This window comes from Histomonas meleagridis, assembly GCF_020186115.1.
Source record: "Histomonas meleagridis strain 2922-C6/04-10x chromosome Unknown contig_204, whole genome shotgun sequence".
Classification (NCBI taxonomy): Eukaryota; Parabasalia; order Tritrichomonadida; family Dientamoebidae; genus Histomonas; species Histomonas meleagridis.
This window is the reverse complement of record NW_027150808.1, coordinates 1761-22918: the sequence shown is the minus strand read 5'-3', so window position 1 is coordinate 22918 and position 21158 is coordinate 1761. Positions and strand designations below refer to the sequence as shown.

Sequence of the window (21158 nt, the reverse complement as noted above, 5' to 3'; positions counted from 1 at the left end):
CAGTTATTTACATTGTATATAGAATTCATTCGGACATAATTTTGTTTGTATTCATTTATTTATTGTATATAATCACAAACAATTTTATTATTTATCAACAATCCCAAGTTCGCTTTTAGCTTCATCAATTTGCCTCAATCGTTTTTCTCTTTCTCCGAAATTATTGTCATACATCAAAACTTTCGCATCGCGTTTTGCATTTAAAACATCATTCATTTTCGACACAATTTCCTTTTCGTTTATCTTCAGTACTTCAAGTTCGTGTCCAATTTCTTTTTGTATCTCTTCGACAATTTTCGCATCTTTGTTTCCATTAACAAAAAGAATTGATCGCCCGCTCCTTCCTGCTCTCCCGGTACGTCCAGCTCGATGTACATAGATCGTTGCACTTGGCGGAGGGTTAAAATGGATGACTTCATCGACATATGGAATATCGAGTCCACGAGCTGCAACATCAGTTGCTACAAGAATTCGTTGGCTTCCGGACTTGAAGTCGCGAATTGCAGCAAATCTGTCGTCTTGTTCCATTTGGGAATGGAGCATTGCAGTTTTGAATTTGAATCGTCGTAAAATCAATGTAACTACATTAGTGGTCTCACAATGGTTTGTAAATACCAAAACTTGCGAATATTCGTTGTTTTTCATGATCTCTTCAAGTAATATGATTAAATATATTTCGCGAAGATGACCTGGAACATTGGTTATCATGTGTTGGATTCGTGGTGCTTGATCAATGGTTGCCTTCCAAAAATATGTGTTGCCATCATCACTAAGATTTTGATGTTCATCTGGTTGGAAATTTGTTGATTTTATAACATTTGGCGGCTTGGAAAGAATGTTTGAAATGGGGATTTTTTCATTGAATGTCGCACTGTAGAGTAAGGTTTGACGAACTTCAGGTAAATATTTGACTATATCTTCGACATCTTTCCAAAAGCCTTCACTAAAAAGTCTGTCAACTTCATCAAGAACAAGAAATCGAAGGTTATCGAAAGTAACTCTTGTTGTAGATCTTAGATGTTGAAGAAGACGCCCCGGAGTTGCAACTAAAATATGTGGATTTCTTTCAATGATAGATGCCTGTTGGTTGTATGAAAGACCACCAAGGATTTGAGCGACATCAATTTTCATTCCATTACCGAATAAATCAAACTGATCTGAAATTTGTTCAGCAAGTTCACGTGTTGGACTTAAAATTAAACAATAAATTCCATATGGATCTTTGGACAATTCTGATATTATAGGTAATGCAAAAGCTGCTGTTTTTCCACTACCAGTTGGTGAAATAGCAACAACATTTCTTCCTGCTAAAATCTGTGGAATTGTAGCTAATTGAACTGGAGTTGGGTTTGTTAAGCCAATTTGTTTGCACGTTCTTAATATAAAATCAGGAAGTTTTAAGGAAGAAAAAGAGTTTGTCATGATTTTGTTCGACCACAACAAACCGTTTACACTATTCAAAATTGAGTACTACGATATGATGAACAAAATCACATTTTTTCCAAAAAACTATTTTAAAAAGATTTTGGAATTTATAATAGCATTTTAATTTCTTAAATAATAAAAAACTAATCAGCTTTACTTTTAAAATTTTGTTAATTGAACAAAATGTTGAGAAAAAAAGATTTTACTAAAAAATTACTTTGTGTGCATAAAACGGTTTTGCCATGGTCAAAAAATCTTAAAAATAAAAGAAAAAAATGCAAGCAAAACTCGTACTTGTTGGTGATGGAGGTGTTGGTAAAACAACATTTGTAAAGCGCCACCAAACTGGTGAATTTGAAAAGAAATATATTCCAACATTAGGTGTTCAAGTATCCCAACTTTCATTCCAAACAACACATGGTGTTTTAACATATAATATTTGGGATACAGCAGGTCAAGAACGTTTTGGTGGTCTCCGTGAAGGTTACTATCTTGAAGCAAATTGTGCTATCATCATGTTCGATGTAACTTCACCAACAACATATCGTAATGTCCCAACATGGCACCGCGATTTGGTTCGTGTATGTCCAAATATTCCAATTGTTCTCGTTGGTAACAAGATTGATGTTCGTGATAGGAAAGTTCAAGCCAAGCGTGTTATTTTCCACAAGAAGAACAACATGAGGTACTTCGAAATATCAGCTAAAAGTAACTACCACTTTGAACTTCCATTCCTTTCATTAGCTCGTTCATTATCAGGTGATCCTAATCTTCAATTCACTACAGCAACTGTTTTGATGCCACCAGAAGTTGAAATGGATCCAAATCTTGCTGCACAATATGAAGCTGAACTTCAACAAGCAGAAGCAATCCCACTTCCAGAAGATGATAATGATTTCCTTAACTAAAGTTTACATTTTTTTCAATATTTTTTAAATTCCTTAATTGTGATTGAGCTTTAAATTTAAATCAGATCTGAATTAAACATTTACACAAAAATTAATTAATTGATGATAAAAAATTCATCTGTTTTTATCATTTCTTTCATAGTTAACATTCTTATAATCATTAATTGAAAGTTAATTTCTGAAATTAATATATTAATATTTTAATATTCAAAATTCATGTTATTTTCGTGTTTCCCAATTATCTCCTATAGATAAAATACTTGAGATTTGGGAATCAATGTGTTTATTGCTGAGTTGTTTTGTTCAGTTCTTTTTTTCGGCGGTTATGACCGTCAAAACAATGATTATACTCGTAATAGGTGATCTCCATATTCCAGAAAGAAAACTTGTTATCCCAGATGAATTTCGAAAGTTACTAAAACCAGGTAAAGTTCATCGTATTCTTTGTACAGGAAATCTTACATCAAAAGATGAATTAAATTGGCTGAAATCAATATGCAAAGATGTAATATATGTCACTGGCGATTATGATAAACAGCTTCCTGATGCAAAAGAATCAGTTACAGTAAAATTAGGTTCATTTACAATTGGAATGATTCATGGTCATCAAATCACACCATGGGGTGATCCTGAGAGATTGGGAGAATATGCAAGGAATATGGGCGTTGATATTTTCATTTCTGGACAAACACACATTCCTTCCATATCAACGTATGAAGGAAGATTATTTTTAAACCCTGGAAGTGTCACAGGAGCTTACTCTAACACAGCGTCAGAATCGGTTCCATCCTTTATGGTTCTTGATATCAAGAAAGATCAATTAGATGTTTATCAATATAGCTTGAACGAGTCAAGGGAAGTTGAGGTATACACGTATAAGCACACAATGATTTAATTCATTAAAACACAATAGGTCTAAAAAACAAAACTTTCTATTTTAAGACCGTTTAAAGGCGGTTATTGACGTTTAAAATGATGTGAGTGAAGATCCTTTACTCTTATTGTTCAGAAAGAGAAATAAGTAAAATTACCATTTACTTAGCAGCGGCTGCCTTTTTTTCTCTCATTCTGCGGCTACGTGCGCGACGAGCTGCAATTTGTTGTTGAAGGTTCTTTTCACGTTCGTTTTCAACTTTGAGTGTATGGATATGTTCCATTAAAACACGCTTGTTACGGAATTCATTACCTTTAGCCTTAAGATATAATTTGCGATAAAGATGTGAATCGATTTCTTTCTTCTGTTTGAAATCTCTGAGTGTGCGGCGGAGAACACGAATACGGCGGATCCATTGCCACTTTGAATTAAGGCGTGCATTACGTGTACCACGGCGCTTACCATAGCCTCTATGACGACCAAGACGCTTAGCAAGAACGCGCTTTGTATGACGAGCACTTGAGTGCATAGCAACTGGACGACGAACAATGATACCATCACCAACAAGTTTTCTGATTTGTTGTCTGGAGTTAGCCATTGCAATGGTTGAAATTTCTGTTTCATCCATCCAAACGCGGCCAACACCACAGTTAAGGACTGAAGCTGCAAGACGTTTCTGAAGTTTAAGGCTTGACATTGTTCAAAAAGGAATTTTCTTGGCCCGACAAAACCGTTAAACGAACGTTTATTCCGAACAAAACCGCGTTGGGGTGCCCCCAATAAACCATTCAATTTCAAATGGCCCCTTTTCTGGAAAAAAAGAGGTTTTCTGACAGAATGGAAAGTTCTAAACTTCTCAGATCTTGGAATTTTTGGTATTTGATCCCTGATCGCTCGACAAACATCGACGCTAATTGGGGTGATTTTTTACATTGTCTCGGATCTATTGAAACAATTGAAGATATTTGGTCAACATTGAATGCTGTTGAACCAGCACATAAATTACCAAAAGGGTGTAAATACTATGTTTTTAAGAAAGGTGTTAATCCACTTTGGGAAGATAATGCAAACATAAACGGATATGAAATTTCAATAGAACATCAAATTTCTGGATCGAAAAAAGCAAACATTGCAGATAGATGGGTTGACGTGGTTCTCTCTTGTATTGGTGAAACAATTGCTAAGTCGAATTTAGTTAATGGTGTTGAATTTAGTGTCCGTGCCCAAAATTATAAGATTGGAATTTGGACATCACCATGTAGTGAAGAAGATGCCCAAGAAATTACAGCCAACCTTCAAAAATTAACAGGCTGGCAAACCCAAGCAAAATTCGTACAAATAAAAGACAAATGAACTAATTTTAACGGTTTTTACTTCACAAACTATGTATGCGCTCATCGAAGGAAGTTGCTTAATTTAAAATCAGTTTTCGATTTTTGTGGAGTGTAAATAGGCTTCATTAAAACTTTTGATATAGAAATAGTTAAATTACTACTTAAACATGAAGGAATTGATGTTGATGCTATTAATTTTTTTCATCAGTGATAAAATGCTTTTAATATTTAAAAAAATTTCATAAACAACAAATGGGAATTTTCATAACATTAAAAGCAGCACATATGATAACAACATTTGAAAAATCAGCTAAGTTAATATCTGATCAAATTCACTCACAAAAATGCTTTGACATTCAAGAGATAACCTAAAAACTCATAAATTTAACTTTGTTTCTTTATTTAAACGATGCAATGGCTCAAGATTTCTCTTGTTGCCTTTTCGTCAATAGATCCTCTGAATCCGAATGGCTTATTGCCCATTGATTCCATAACCATCTTAGTCACCTTATCTAAGTCGCCATCTTTGATCTTAGCTCCTTCCCAATCGGATACCTTTGTTGCTTGTCCAATTGCTTTGATGAATTTCCTCATTTCTGCAATGAAGCCACGTGCCTTTTCTTCTTCGGTTCCAGTGCATCCGAACACGAATTCACCGGTCTTTGCAAGGAGTGTCTTGCGTGGTTCGAATTGGTTCTCAAGTAAAAATGGTGTGACAATGGCTAATGTTGCGCCATGATCAATTCCATATTCAGCTGTAAGTTGATGACCAATCATATGAATGCCCCAGCATGTTTCTTTGCCAAGAACAAGAACATAGTTAAGTGCAAATGAGGCAGCAATGATTAATCTTTCATGGAGTTCAATTGATGATCCTTCTTTAACAACTTCAGGACCAATGTCAACAAGTTCTTTAAGAACAGACATAAGGAAGTGGTCCATTAATGGGTTTTCTACTGGTGTGATAAGTTGATCAATAATATGACATACGGCATCATAAACACCATTGCGAAGTTGACGTGGTGGTAATGTCATTGTGTATTGTGGGTCAAGAAGTGAGAACTTTGGATAAACAAGAGAAACAAGACGACCATTCTTGGCATTGATTGAATGGCGGCTTACAACAAAACCACAGTTCCATTCACTACCAGTGGCTGGAATGGTCATAACAGATGCAATTGGATAGGCTTCTGGAGGAGTGAGCTTTCCTGTTGTGATTTCCCATGGATCTTCATTATCAGCAAGCTTGGAAGCAAGTGCAATGAATTTAGTGCCATCAAGAACTGAACCACCACCAACAGCAAGAAGAAGATCTGGCTTGAATTCTTTGACAACTTTGACAATTTCAATGAGTCTATCATATTCTGGATTTGGTGGAATTCCGCCTTCCCAACGAACTTCGCATTTAAGGGCATCAAGAGCTTCGGTAACATCCTTCCTGGCACCATTATGATCTATTGAACCGCCACCAAATGTGCAAAGAACTTTGCTGTTTGGCTTAACAAATTTTGGCATATATTCCTTGACACATCCTGTGCCAAAAGCAACTTGTGTTGTGTTGTTCCATAACCAATGTTGAGACATTGCAAAGAGAAAGTGAACCAAAAATCGTAAGCGGTTTTACTCACAAATTCATCTCTGAAAATTTATCGCATATTAAAAAATTCAATAGTAAAACCACCCGATTTGTGAGCTTTGAAAGGGTTTACACTCGATTTCTTCTTATAAATTCAAATCTATTTATTATAAAAACTAATAAGATTATGAAAATTACTTCTTGATAGGTGTTTGAGAAAAGTTTGTTCGAAAAAAAATTATTTCAAAAGATATCTTTATTATTATTGAAAAAAATATATTTTTTCTAAGAACCAGGAAGAGATGTCTGAAATGACTTTTTAATATGTAAAGTATTCAATGTTATCATCCACAAATTTCGTTTTTCCACTTATGAAAGGTGGATCAATACATTATTAATGGAATTTTCATCTAACTCAACATGAGAGCAATTGAATATTGTTGCAAATTACCATAAAGTTAACCAGAAAAATATTTTAAATATAGAAATAAATTTAATCTATTTTCTAAAATCTATTATTTAATCTCCTTATTAATTGAAAAAGAGTTAACTAATATTGTTGAAGAATTTGTGTTTAAATTTTTTCGATTTGCATAAACAGTAGTTTTCTTGTTTGATAATGTTATAATAGTAATCGAACTTATTACGAGTTTATGTTTTTTTCCTAAAAATAAATTTTAACAGAAATTGAAAGGATGATGGCAAAATTCTTCATGGAGGGTTCAAATAAGCTCACCTCATTTCATGAACTCCTACAACTTCAACAAATAGTGTTTCATTTAAACAAAGAAAACCTTAATTATTCTGTTCAACAAACAATAATTCTGCTTGATACATATTTTATTTATTCATGCAATTATATTATCTGTTCTTTTGTTAGACATGCTTTTTCTTCTATGAGAGAGGAATTTGAAACATATTTTATTTATTTACAAGGCATACAAACAAAAGAAAGAGTTTACGAACTTAAAGATTATTGAAATGTTCGCAATTTTAACTTTGAGTTGTGATCTATCGTTCTATAGTTTTGTTATTATCATAATAAACAAGTTACTGCAGTTCATATTTTGAAGAATTACTCACAAGATGTGTATATTAAAGAACAAAACAGTGTTTTGGAAAAATAATTCTTTATAAAATTTTAATATAGAATGTTTAGGCCAATCGTTCTTTGCTACAGACAAACCATGTCGTTTTGCTGTGATTAAATTTGATATATAAAAAAAAAGGAGCAAAACGCCAGATTCTGATAAAAAAAATATAATATTAAAATATGAGAAACTATTCTAAGAATAGTGCAAACAAAACCATCGAAAATTATCGATTTTTAGAAGGTTAAATATATAAATAGATAAAAACGAAAATCTGAATTCATTACGAGTTGGAATTTTCAAATTATGTTATAAAATAACGGTTGTCTGAACTCAGAGACGATTAAAACACACACAAAATAAAAAAAAGATGATCGGGGCACACCATTTCATAAAAAAAAGGCTCATCTTTTTCATTACTATATGTGCGAGAATGAAACAAAATTCAATGCATCACAGACAGAAAATCATTTGGAAAATAAAGTGGAATGTTCTAAAGCTGAAACCATCTTTATGCAAATTTTAAATGAACTTGAAAAAATAATTTTTTAACTTAAATGAAGAAAATTTCAATATATCAATTCATCAAGCAATGAACATATTTGATCCTAATTATGTATATTCATTTAATATTGTTGTTTGTATATTAGTATATACAGCATTTTCTTCTCTAAGGAATGATTATGATTTATATTTTAAATATTTAAAATCAATTCAATCGAAAGAAGAAGAATTAAAGAAAAACAATATTAAAATATTTGATATCTTTGGTAAATATATCTCTAAAATAGAAACACAAGAAGCATATTTTCTTATAGAAAGAATGATTATGGAAAATTTAATTAATGAAAATATTACATCAAATATTCAATCTAAATATTTTGCTCATTATAAGACAGAATTAGAAAATAAAAATTTTAATCAAAATGATCCATTCTCTAGAAAATTTTATGATAGTTATTCCAAACTTTCAAATAATGATTTCGAACTTCATAAACAATTAGTAAAAGAAGGAGTTAATCCTAATGAAATTGCAAAAATAATTCGAAACGATGATGTTGAAAAACTTCAAGAAATATCATCGCAAGAAGATTTTGATTTTAATCAAACAATTGAACCATCACTTTATGAAAGATACTCGTTTATTAATCAAGAAAATGTTTCATTAATTGGTTTTGCAGCATTTTTTTCTGCTATAAAATGTTTTAAATTTTTTACTTATGAATGGCGCTAATGTAAATGATATTGGTAAATATGTTATTGCAGGTGGAAACTTAGAGATTATTCATTTATGTGAACAAAATCACACATCATTTGACGATTTATTTGAGGTCGCAATTAAATTTCATCGAAATGATATTTTTAAATATTTTTATGAAGATTCTCAAGATGAACATCAATCACAATTAATGAATTACACGAATTTTTCAAATAAATTTGGAGAAAAAAATTTTAATAAAATAATTGACATTTGTGTTAAAAGTGGGAATTATGAAATTTTTTAAAAAAAAAAAAAAGATAATCAAATTGATAATTCATTTATAAATGAAACAGCAAAAACTGGGAATTTTTATCTTGCTAAACATTTGATTGAAAATAATCGAATTCCAAAAGATATTTTGGTGTTTTCTTCTTGTTCTGATAATGTCGAACTAGTAAAATATATTCTTGAACAAAAAGATATAAATATCAATGAAAAAAGATATTGTGTTTAGTACTTTTAAAAAATGTTGTATGAATTTGATGATTTAAAATTATATTTGGAATATAATCTAAATATTTAATACAGCACTTATTAGAGCTTCTGAAAATGGAAATAATGAAATCGTGAAATTACTTCTTAAACAAGAGAAAATTGATCTAAATATTAAAAACATTAATTTGTTTTGTTTAAAATTTTTTTCGATGATTTTGGATTTTTAAATAATATTTGGAAATTATTTCTAAAATTTGATATAGCACTAATAACAGCTTCTAAAAACAATCATATTGAAGTCATCAAATTACTTGTTGAACATGGAGGATTTAATATTAATACTATAAATATTCAATTATTTTGTTTTATTTTTATTTTGATAATTAGATGTTTTAAAATAATATTTGGAAATTGTTCGAATAATTTAAAACAGCAATTATGTATGCATCTGAATATGGTTATATAGACATTGTCAAATTACTTATTGAACAAAAAGGAATTGATAATAATAGTAAAAGCGTTTATTTCTTAGTATCAATATTTAATACAATAATTTAATATTTTTAAAACGCTTATGGAAAATATTCATAGCACTTAACACAAATCTTATATTTGCATTGGAAAATGATCACAAAGAAACCGTAAAATTCCTTCTTGCACAAAAAGATGTAGATATCAATGTTAAAGGTATTTATTTATTAAGAACAAAGTTGATTTTTAATATGTTGGAACTTCAAAATAGTATTTGGAAATTGTTAAAAAACATTTCAATCTGCACTTATTATGGCATCTTTGAAAGGATATCTCGATATAGTCAAAATTCTTCTTAAAAAAGGAGTTACAAATGTTAATGAACATGATTTTTATTTGTAATATTATTTATTTATTTCATTTATTTGAAATTTCAAAATAATATTTGGAAATTAAAAAAATTATTTAAAACAGCACTTATATGGGTAACTGTAAAAGGTTATACAGAAATAGTTAAATTACTTCTTGAACAAGAAGGAATTGATGTTAATTCTAAAGATATTTATTTTAATAATTTTATAGTATTTCAAAATAATATTTGGAAATTAAAATAATTATTTAAAACAGCACTTATGTATACAACTTATAATGGTCATATAGAAATATTTAAATTACTTCTTGAACAAGAAGGAATTGATATTAATGTTAAAGGTATTTATTTGTTTTATTTGATATTTATTTTTGTTATTTTATATTTCAAAATAATATTTGGAAATTATTTAAATTATTTAGAACAGCACTTATATATGCATCTTGGAATGGTAATATAGAAATATTTAAATTACTTCTTGAACAAGAAGGAATTGATATTAATGCTCAAGACATTTATTTGTTTTATTTAATATTTATTTTAATAATTTGGGATTTCATTATAATATTCGGTAATTATTTAAATTATTTAGAACAGCACTTATGTTTGCAGCAGAAGAAGGTCATACAGAAATAGTCAAATTACTACTTGAAAAAAAGGAAGTTGACATCTATGCGAGCACTATTAATTTTGATAATTTAATATTCGTAAAAAATATTTTCAAAATATGTTTAATAAAATATTTTACAGCACTTACTTATGCAGCCCAAAAAGGTAAGATTGAAGTAGTTAAATTGCTTCTTGAAAAAAATAGAAAAGATTACAATGATAAATTTATTCTTTTCATTAATTTTATATTTCAAAACATTAAATGAAAATTATTTAAAATTAATGATAAGGCACTTTTTTTTGCATCTGAATTTAGCCATATTGAAGTAGTTAGATTACTTCTTGAACATAATATAATCGATATCAATAATAAACAAGATAAATCAAAATAATATTAGGAAATTATTTAAATTATTTTGGACAGCACTTATGAATGCATCTTATGAAGGTCATACAGAAATAGTTAAATTACTTCTTGAACAAGAAGGAATTGATATTAATGCTAAAGATATTTATTTGTTTTATTTGAAATTTATTTTAATAATTTTATATTTCAAAATAATATTTGGAAATGATTTAAATTATTTAGAACAGCACTTATTTATGCATCTAAAAATGGTCATATAGAAATAGTTAAATTACTTCTTGAACAAGAAGGAATTGATATTAATGCTAAAGATATTTATTTGTTTTATTTGAAATTTATTTTAATAATTTTATATTTCAAAATAATATTTGGAAATTATTTAAATAATTTTGGACAGCACTTATTTTAGCATCTTGGAAAGGTCATACAGAAATAGTTAAATTACTTCTTGAACAAGAAGGAATTGACATGAATGTTTCAAATATTTAAATTATTAATTTCATGTTTAGTTGTGTTGTTTATGATTAATTCAAATTATCTGGAAATTTACTTGTGCTTGAATCTTCGCAAGGACACATAGAAATATTTAAATTTCTGCTTGAGCATAAAGGAATTGATATTAATGCTAAGGATATTTATTTGTTTTATTTTATAGTATTTCAAAATAAATTTTGGAAATTATTTAAATCATTTAATACAGCACTTATAAAAGCATCTTCAAAAGGTCATACAGAAATAGTTAAATTACTTCTTGAACAAGAAGGAATTGATATTAATGCTAAAAATATTTATTTGTTTTATTTAATATTTATTTTAATAATTTTGGAATATTTCAAAAAAATATTTGGATATTATTTAAAATATTCAAAACAGCACTTATGTATGCATCTGAAAATGGACATACAGAAATAGTTAAATTACTTAAACAATAAAAAATCGAAAAAGAAATTTAACTCAAAGAATCTAGATGTTATAAAAAATTATGTCTTCAAAAATGCGTTTAATTTATAAAAATTTATATTTCATATCCTTTATTTTGTTTTTAATTTTTATTAGAAATTTTTTTTTGAAACATGTTGAGAGCCTTTTCATTTAGGCATCATAAATATGTGTCTTATATCAAAAAAATCATCATAAAACGCATAAAATTAACACTAGCGAATTCAAGCCAATGAGATCAAATCAGAAATTTTAGATTGCAATATTACTGTAAGTTATAAGACAACACTTGATTTTGCTTTGCATCATCAAAATTTACTTAACAACTATAATGAAAAATTTACATTTGGTGTAGCACACAAATGAAATCAAATAAACGGTTTCAAGACGTACAATTTTTTTGAAAAATAAGACGATTAAATATTTAACAAAAAATTGATAACAATATGATCGTTTTCTGTTTGCCCATAAAAATAACAGAATAAAAAATTTTCCCTACTGTTATTTTTTATGTTTGATCCACATCGTATTGGACCTATTAGTGAATCTTATTATTCACGTAATAAGGGACGTGTTATACAACGTAAGTTGGTACCTCCTATTAATCCACCTCTTACTAAATATGATCTAGATCGTGCTTATGAAGTTCTTAAGAACAATGGTAGGATTCCTGATTATACTATTCAAGATACCATTGTTAATTATCCTGGTGGTTCTAGTACTAAAAGAATTGCTTATGAAATTGGATCTACTATTAAGGTTATTATACCAATATCTTTTATATCTATTTCAGATATTCCTGGTTTTATTTCATTATCACAATTTACTTATATCACTAATTTAAATCAGACAATAGATCCAACACATTATTATGTTATTATTCAAATTGAACCTAATCAACCCAATTCTGAATATACTGAGATATATGTCAATTATTTACATCAATCATCTATTTCTAGTTCAGGTACTTATTATTATTATTTATATGATTTTGGTACTACTTATCCATCAGTTAATAATCGAACAGTTGGTTTTTTTTACATCTAATAATTCTCTTGTATTTTATATTCGTGAAACCAATTTTGAAGTATCTGCACCCAGTGTTTTAATTGTTCCTAATTCTAATTATTCATTTAATTTTTAATTGTAAAATGTAAACCATTCAATTGATTTTAAGATAATTTCTTTTTTCTATCGGTTTTTCTGGTTAATTTTTTTTTTTTTTTTTTTTTTCAGCACATAAGTGATAATAACAAAGTTTGTTCACTCTATGGGCAATTGAGAACTTTTTTCTTTTTTTTTTTTTTTTTTAAACCAAGGTACCCCCCTCCCCCAAAGAGAGCCCTAATGGCGAATGAGTGCATTTATCACAAACCTGCCGTAGCCCGACTCCGCGGAGCACTTTTTTTATAAAAGGGCGTAGACAGGTGATCAGTATAAAGTGTACTAGGGGTGAGGGTCAGGTTTAAATTTTATTTTTCAAATAAGCGTTATTCGAGGACGTTTAAAAATAAAAATAATTTTTGCTAGGCTGTCATATTGCGTAGAACGTTAGTGGTACCTGAGCAAGATTATATTACCTAGCAAAAATTACAAGAAATTACTCATAACGGTCGCCCGATAGTTTGAATTGAATACTTTATTTTTTATATCTAATTCATTTTGATCATCAACCGTCACCAAAAAAAATTGCTCATAACGGTCGTCAACTCAAAAATATTTGTATTTTGAAACATAAAAAACATAAAACAAGCGCATAATATGTGAAATATACATCCTTTGCATTGATATCACTTACTTCTTGTTCAAGAAGTAATTTAACTATTTCTCTATAACCATATCTAGATGCAAAAATAAGGGCAGCACAAAATAGTTTATATTATTACCAAATATTATAGGGGGGACGGAAATGTTTTATCCTAAATTTAATAAAATCGAAATAAAAGATTTTAATTATTTTTTTTAGGTTTACTTATGATAGTAGTTACCTTTGTTCTTTATCACCCATTGACATCTTTCAATCCATTCTTCAAAAACTTTTGCTAAATTATCCTTTGAAATTTCACACAAAATTTCAGTTATTTTATCGTGCAATTGTTGAAAATCATCGAATTTTTCTCCTTCTAGTTGATTTTTTAAAAAACCAAATAAAAAGAAATCTGAAGGAGCAAGATCTGGTGCATATGGTGGCTGTGGAGCTCTTATAAAATTATTATCAACCAAAAATTTAGTTGAAGCATTAGAGGTATGGGGAGATGCATTATCGAAATGTAAAACATATGGGTTTTCATTGGGCTTTTTTCTTTGTGGGTATACAATTTGCTTCAAGGGTTTAATTATATTATTAATAAAATACTTTGATTTAAATTTTTCACCATCTTTCATAATATCAACTATAAAGAATTGATCAATATTCCAAAAGATAGTTACCATATATTTTATCATGTCAATTTTTGTATCGATAATTTCAGGTAAATTATCTCTTGATTGTGACCACATATGCTTGTGATCATATGATAAGAAAAACCATGATTCATCCCCCGATTATGATTCTATGGAAACCTTTTCTCTTACTAACTTTTAAGATATCAAGAAGCTCAGTTGCTTTTCGCACTCTTTCTTCTTTCATTTCACATGTCAGTTCATATGGAACCACTCTTAAATTATTATAATTATGGAAGCCTAATTTATTGAGGTGATCATTTATGGTGGATCGTGGTATAGATAAGGCTTCACTTAATGTATATGTCGAATGAAATGGTTCCATTCCGAGTGCAGCCAAAATTTTTGAATCAATGAAATCAAGTACTGGTCTTCCTGGATCTTGAATGTTTGTTATTTCAGATCTCCCTAATTTAAATTGATGCACCCAATATTTTATGGTATTAATATCAAGTGCATCTTGGTGATAAACATCATCTAACTCTTGTTTAATTTGGCTGAGTTTAAAGCCTTTTCTTTTCAGGAAAAATATGACTTACACACACACACAGCACAACTTCACTTCGTTTCATTGTGCACTTCGCTCCGCTCGGTGTGTGTTCTCAGCTCACTCGCGTTCGCTTCGAAGAATAAAGTTTACTTTCAAATAACAACAATTTCAAATAAATAATATGTTAGAAATGTAACTGTTACAAGTTACATATGTGCTACGCACAACATTCAAATGGTAATAGGAAAACCTCTAAAATCCCTATACTTTTGTAGTGTAACATTGTAACATTTGTAACATGTAAATAAATGAATATAGATAATAAAGTATAATAAAGTATAAGGGATTTCAAAAATAGACGTTACAGACGTTACAAAAGTTACACTAATAATAAAGGAAATAATGATGAAATTTATAGTACTTTTGATACAAAAATAATGGTAGCTACAGGTTACAGAAGTTACAAGCTACAGGTTACAGAAGCTACAGGTTACAGAAGTTACAGAAGTTACAGAAGCTACAAGTTACAGAAGTTACAAAAATAATCTCAAAATAATTTATGAATAAATGTATCTCCAAAAAAGTATATGTTTATAAAATTTTAACATTATTTTTATTTGTAGCAAAAGATATGACAACCGTTACAGAACAAAAGTTAACATTTGATGACGTTAAAAATACTACAATTGATATAAATGATAAATTTAATTTAATGGATATTCGTAAAAAATGTCCATATGATTTAAATTAATTAGATGTATTAGTTGATATTAAAAAATGCTTTGTAGTATGCGATTCAACGCCAGAAGTCTTTATGTTTAAAGATTATGACGGCTTAAATAATTGTGTTAAAGTTAGTTATACTAATGAGAAAATTGCTATGAGTAAATTAAAAAAGATTATTGTCGGCAATAGAATTGAAGGCAAAAAAACAAAATCAATAAATGCTCGGGATTTATACTTAGAAAATACATTATTATTTACTGTTAAAGCATTAAAATTTTATAGTGAAGACCCAGAAATATACAGTTATTTTAGAGGTTATGATTATAATAATTTAGATGAAGTTAAACAAGAAATTATACAACCGTTTTTAGATCATGTATTAGAAGTAATATGTGATAATAACCGAGAAATTTATAAATATATATTAATATGGATAGCATCAATATTACAAAAACCCAATTTTAAAACAGGTATAGCTATTGTTATACTCGGTAATCAAGGAGTTGAAAAAAATACATTTTTCACTGATATTATTTGTAAATTAATGGCCAGATATGCTAATAAAAATGTTACTAATATTGAAAATATTGTCGGTAAGTTTAATGCTACATTAGAAAATAAGAAATTATTAGTATTAAATGAATTACAAAATATAGATACTAATAAGTTTTTAAACTCTGATGCATTAAAATCAATTATTACTGATGATACTATCAATATTAATCAAAAAAATGAACCTATATAAACAGTTGAAAATGTGGCTAATTTCTTTATGGTTTCTAATAACGATATCCCAATTAAAATTGATAATGATGATAGAAGATATTTAGTAATTACAGCTTCAAATAAACATAAACAAGACTTTTATTATTTCATCAATTTATATAATACATTTACTCCTGAGTTCTATGAAAACTTATTTACATTCTTTATGATGATGAATACAACTAAAGTTAATCTCAGAAATATACCTAATACTGAGGCTAAAGACAATATTAAAGAAGCCTCTATGTCATCATATGAAATATTTGTTAGAGATAATTATGATAAAATTAATAATATCACAGGACCTAATTTATTTAAATTATATTGTGAATTTGTAGATCAAAATAGATTTAATAGTTGTTCATCTAAAACATTTATAGCTAATATTAAAAAATATACTGGTCAATCTATTTGTGTAAGAGTTAATGGTAAAGTAGAAAGAGTATATTGTTTAAAGGGGGAATATTATAATGAATATAAAGTCTATCATGATAAATTAGTTGAGTCCTGCACAGAAGAAATTAATGATGATTTGTATATTGCACATTAACAATTAGAAGAGTTAGTGAATACTGAACTATAATAGCATTAATAATTTAATCTAAAGTTATCGTAATTATAAAATGTTCAAAAATAATATGTCAAAGTATTATTTTTATAAGTATTGTTTTTATAAGTATTGTTTATAAAATTATTTAATTTTTTTTATTCTACTATATATCATGAGTGCTGATGGCCAATGGGTTAGTTGCGTTGTTGATTCTGATTACGAAATATGTAATCAATATCCTTATCAAATAAGAAGAAAATAAAATAAAAAGATTATCAAAGAACACTTGAATTGTGATTATATCAAATGCTATTTAAATAAAAAACTATATTTGAAACATAGAATAATTGCATTACAATTCATACCAAATGATGATCCTGACAATAAATTAGAAATTGATCATATTAATCATATTAGATCTGATAATAGATTAATTAATTTACGTTGGGTTTCTAGTAGTGATAATAATAAAAATAAATCATCACATAAAGGATATGAATATGTTGATGATATTGATGACGATTGTATTTTAGTTGATGTATATGGAAAGTATAGTTTTGAAAATTATTATTATAATGATAAAGAAGATGTATTTTATTACTATAACGGAATCAATTACAGAAAACTAAAAATAAATTATACAAAATATAATAAAGCATTTGTTTATGCAAGAGATATAAATAATAAGCAAGTAAAAGTTTATTATTCAATTTTTATAAAGCAATATAATTTAATCTAAGTTATTAATATATGTCATAATTAATATTTTTCTTCGCCTTCTGCGACAATTATTTCATTTTTGTTTGGATCAAACATTAGTATGAAACGTCCTTTAGATATATTTGTCAACGGTTCTTTTATTTTTATATTAATATTATCATGTATATCATACGGGTTTAAACCTAATTTTTTAGACTTCTTTGATGTATTACTTTTAGCAATTATAATATATTTATATATCACTAAGTCCTCAATATAAAAAATTGATTAAATCATCGTGAAAAAATATAACCTAAAAAAAGTCTCAAAATGACCATTTTGCTCAAAAGTGACCATTTTATCTGGCAATGTTGCCGGATCCGACAATGAACAAAAACACTATAAAAATAGCTTAAATCATCGTACTTCTAATACATACTCTTTATATAATCATTTAACTAAAACACTATATAAAACTAAATTTTAAAAACGGCTACTGTATTATTATCAATTCTTGAAGTAATTTTTCCTATAATCATACTGTTTATTTTTGTTGTTAATACAGTATCATCATTCAAAATACTGCCGTCATATAAAACTATGTCACCTGTAGTATATTTACTGCTATCATTAACTTTAAAAATAATAATCACCATGAGTAGCAAAATCAACAGTATCTTGATTAATACTAATATCTTGTTTTATAGTATCACCTATTTGAAAAACACTGTTAGCAATATGTTTATCAACACATATTACTATAAACTCTTTATAAGAACCTGTACTTTTAACTGAAGGTATACAGTTAGTAGAATCTGTTGTAGAAATATACTTATTTTTGCCGTTTAATTTATAAACATAACCTGTTATAAATACAGGCTTTCCGACAATGAAATTATCAATATTTTCATTTTCAGAAATAGGACTGTTATGTATAATTGTTTTATTAATTTGACCTCCTCCTGAACTGCTAATAATTGCTTTTCTATATATATTATTAGAATAATGCCAAAAATCCTAATTCATTTTGATAAGAAGTAATTCTCCAAGTATATGTTCCAGGGTGCTTCTGTTGATTGATCATGATATACGAAATCTAAAAATCTACCTGTTCTTAATACAGCATTTTGATAAGGAATTATATCATTTGGTTCATGAGTATGACTTGTTAATGCTAAATTATTTAAGTTAATTCAGTTAACAGTATTACAATTTATATTACCGTTACTGTTAAAAGTAATTGATCCAGAACCTTTTCTTTTAAACTCTAATGAATCAGCAGATGTTATTCTCCAAGAGTAATCACTGTTAAATTCATTATTATCATGAAAATCTATATAACAACCTACTTCCATAACACCGTCTGATTTAATAGTAGCTATACAAGGTAATGTGTTTAATAAATTATTTGCATTAGAACCGTTATTCAAATAATAATTATTAATTTTACCGTTAACAGTTAAGTCGTTATTTATAGTATTATGAGTATGATTTTTTAAAGAATATTTATCGTCATGATTATGTGTTGTTAAAGAGAAGTTATCAACAGGTATATAATTAATATAATTTACTTCTAAATTACCATATATTTTTAAATCGTTATTTATAGTGTTGTGAGTATGATTTTTCTAAGAATATTTATCGTCATGATTATGATCTATTAAAGCATATTTTTCATCATGATTATGAGAACTTGGCGGAAAAGTTGTTGGTTTATCAGTAATATCATTATAACTATGAGTATGATTTATTAAAGAATATTTATCGTCATGATTATGTGTTGTTAAAGAAATATTATTAGTATCAATTCCGTTAATAGAATTACAACTAATATTACCGTTTTTATATATACTTACATAATTACCGTCACAAGTTTTAAATCTTAAACAAGTATCAATATTATCATCATAACCTACGTAATGTTCTATTACACTACAATCATCTCCATACGGTAATACACCTATTTCCATTCTTATAGAATTACCTGTTACTGCATTAGCTCTATAAATATATAATCCTGAATAAATATTTGTATCATCTGGATATTTGCTGCAATCAATATTGATATTACGTTTTGATGTTAATATTCTACATGAAATATCATTATCTACTAATAAATCTTGTTCAACCTTTGTTCAAACTCCGTATTGATTATATGATATTCCTGTTAAAGCCTTATTAATATCAGTTAAACTTTCATTAGTTAAATACTGATTGTGAGTATGATTTATTAAAGAAAAGTTATCAACAAGTATATTGTTAACAGTATCAACTTCTATATTACCGGTACAAATAGCACTGTCAACAGTTATATTACCGTTGACTTTCAAATTTTGATTAATATTAGTATACTTTTCACAGATATCCTCCTCTTCAATAGTTTCTAATAAATCCTTATTATAACTAATTCCTGTTAACTTATTGTTAATGTTAAATATATCATTACTAATAACAGATAATTCATCTGAATCAATGCCGTTAATATTATTACATATTATATCACCATTTATTTTTTAAATTTTGATTTATATTAGTATATATTTCATAAACATCTTCTTCTTCTTCATTTTCATTAATAATAGTATCAATTAAATCTTTATTATAAGTGATTCCTGTATAATTATTTAAATCAGATGCTATTAAGTATTGATCATGAGTATGATTTATAAAACGTTTATATATTTGACAGTCAACTAATGACACACCTAATTCATTAGTTCTTTGTCCTTTAGAAACATCCTTATAATAATATTTTTAAATTCTTAAATATAGTATTCATTTCAGGAAATAGTGTTATCAAATAGTTATATTCATTAAAGTTATTATCGATATCAGTATCGTCAGGACCTTCTAAATCATCTAAATTTTCATCAGTTGATATATCATATTCATCAAATACAACAGATCTTAATGTAGGTATAGGTATATAACCCCTGGCTCCTGTAAATACATTTTTTAATCTGCTAATTAATGTCATTGCCCAAGAACTGTTTTTAATACTGTTATATACTTTACTTGCCAGTTCAGCGAATTCAGCTAATGACATAGCAAAAGAAAAAACATCTAATAAATATTCTAGCCAATTCTTTTTGTATCCTTCACCATCTTCTCCAGGAGCTCTTGTCAATAGTTCTTGTATTTCATCATCATCTATAATCATTTGTTTTGTTAAATAGTATTCTGATGTTAATACTCCGTCAACATTAACTATTCCATAAGTATGTCCAGAATCTTCTAACATAATACTATTACCGTTTGGAAAATTAATTAATAAATTGTTTTCGACAGTTCCTTCATCAGTTGTATTATCATAAGTTGATATATTAACGCCGTTATCAAATAATATTACGTCATCAATTGTTAAAATACCGTCTTCTATAAGTGCTATATTATTAGTATCAATTTCGTTGATTTTACCGTTAACAATAAGATCTTGATTAATTAATGTATATTTTTCATAAATATCCTCTTCTTCCTCAATAGTTTCTAATAATTCTTCATTGTAATATATACCAGTAGTATTGTAATGAGTATGATTATTTAAAGAGAAATTATCAACAGGTATATTGTTAACAGAATCAACTTCTATATTCCCATTTATTTTCAAATTTTGATTAATATTAGTATACTTTTCACAGATATCCTCCTCTTCAATAGTTTCTATATAATCTTTGTGATAAGTAATTCCTGTTAGTTTATTATTAATATTATCTAAATTAGCAATTGTTCAATAATCACTGTGAACATGATCTATTAAAGCATATTTATCATCATGATCATGTGTTATTAAAGAAAAATCGTCAACAGATGTATTATTTATAGAATT

General features: G+C 27.6%; 7 protein-coding genes across 7 annotated transcripts; 4 read left to right on the top strand and 3 right to left on the bottom strand.

The window, feature by feature from the left end:
- Nucleotides 1-87: 87 nt before the first annotated feature.
- On the bottom strand, nucleotides 88-1422 carry GO595_003453 (putative ATP-dependent RNA helicase DDX49; the record flags this gene model as incomplete). The annotated part of the gene is made up of 1 exon (XM_067916475.1): nucleotides 88-1422. The coding sequence occupies one exon, from the start codon at nucleotides 1420-1422 to the stop codon at nucleotides 88-90; it is 1335 nt and encodes a 444-aa protein (XP_067776310.1).
- Nucleotides 1423-1700: 278 nt separating this feature from the next.
- GO595_003452 (GTP-binding nuclear protein Ran) lies at nucleotides 1701-2333 on the top strand (the record flags this gene model as incomplete). Its single annotated transcript, XM_067916474.1, has 1 exon — nucleotides 1701-2333. One exon carries the CDS (start codon nucleotides 1701-1703, stop codon nucleotides 2331-2333), a length of 633 nt encoding a protein of 210 aa, XP_067776309.1.
- Nucleotides 2334-2673: 340 nt separating this feature from the next.
- On the top strand, nucleotides 2674-3228 carry GO595_003451 (Vacuolar protein sorting-associated protein 29; the record flags this gene model as incomplete). The annotated part of the gene is made up of 1 exon (XM_067916473.1): nucleotides 2674-3228. The coding sequence occupies one exon, from the start codon at nucleotides 2674-2676 to the stop codon at nucleotides 3226-3228; it is 555 nt and encodes a 184-aa protein (XP_067776308.1).
- A 139-nt stretch (nucleotides 3229-3367) lies between these two features.
- Nucleotides 3368-3904, bottom strand: GO595_003450 (60S ribosomal protein L19; the record flags this gene model as incomplete). The annotated part of the gene is made up of 1 exon (XM_067916472.1): nucleotides 3368-3904. The coding sequence occupies one exon, from the start codon at nucleotides 3902-3904 to the stop codon at nucleotides 3368-3370; it is 537 nt and encodes a 178-aa protein (XP_067776307.1).
- A 140-nt stretch (nucleotides 3905-4044) lies between these two features.
- On the top strand, nucleotides 4045-4560 carry GO595_003449 (eukaryotic translation initiation factor 4E; the record flags this gene model as incomplete). Its single annotated transcript, XM_067916471.1, has 1 exon — nucleotides 4045-4560. One exon carries the CDS (start codon nucleotides 4045-4047, stop codon nucleotides 4558-4560), a length of 516 nt encoding a protein of 171 aa, XP_067776306.1.
- Nucleotides 4561-4943: 383 nt separating this feature from the next.
- Nucleotides 4944-6125, bottom strand: GO595_003448 (alcohol dehydrogenase, iron-containing family protein; the record flags this gene model as incomplete). Its single annotated transcript, XM_067916470.1, has 1 exon — nucleotides 4944-6125. The coding sequence occupies one exon, from the start codon at nucleotides 6123-6125 to the stop codon at nucleotides 4944-4946; it is 1182 nt and encodes a 393-aa protein (XP_067776305.1).
- A 6045-nt stretch (nucleotides 6126-12170) lies between these two features.
- On the top strand, nucleotides 12171-12707 carry GO595_003447 (uncharacterized protein; the record flags this gene model as incomplete). The annotated part of the gene is made up of 1 exon (XM_067916469.1): nucleotides 12171-12707. The coding sequence occupies one exon, from the start codon at nucleotides 12171-12173 to the stop codon at nucleotides 12705-12707; it is 537 nt and encodes a 178-aa protein (XP_067776304.1).
- Nucleotides 12708-21158: the final 8451 nt, after the last annotated feature.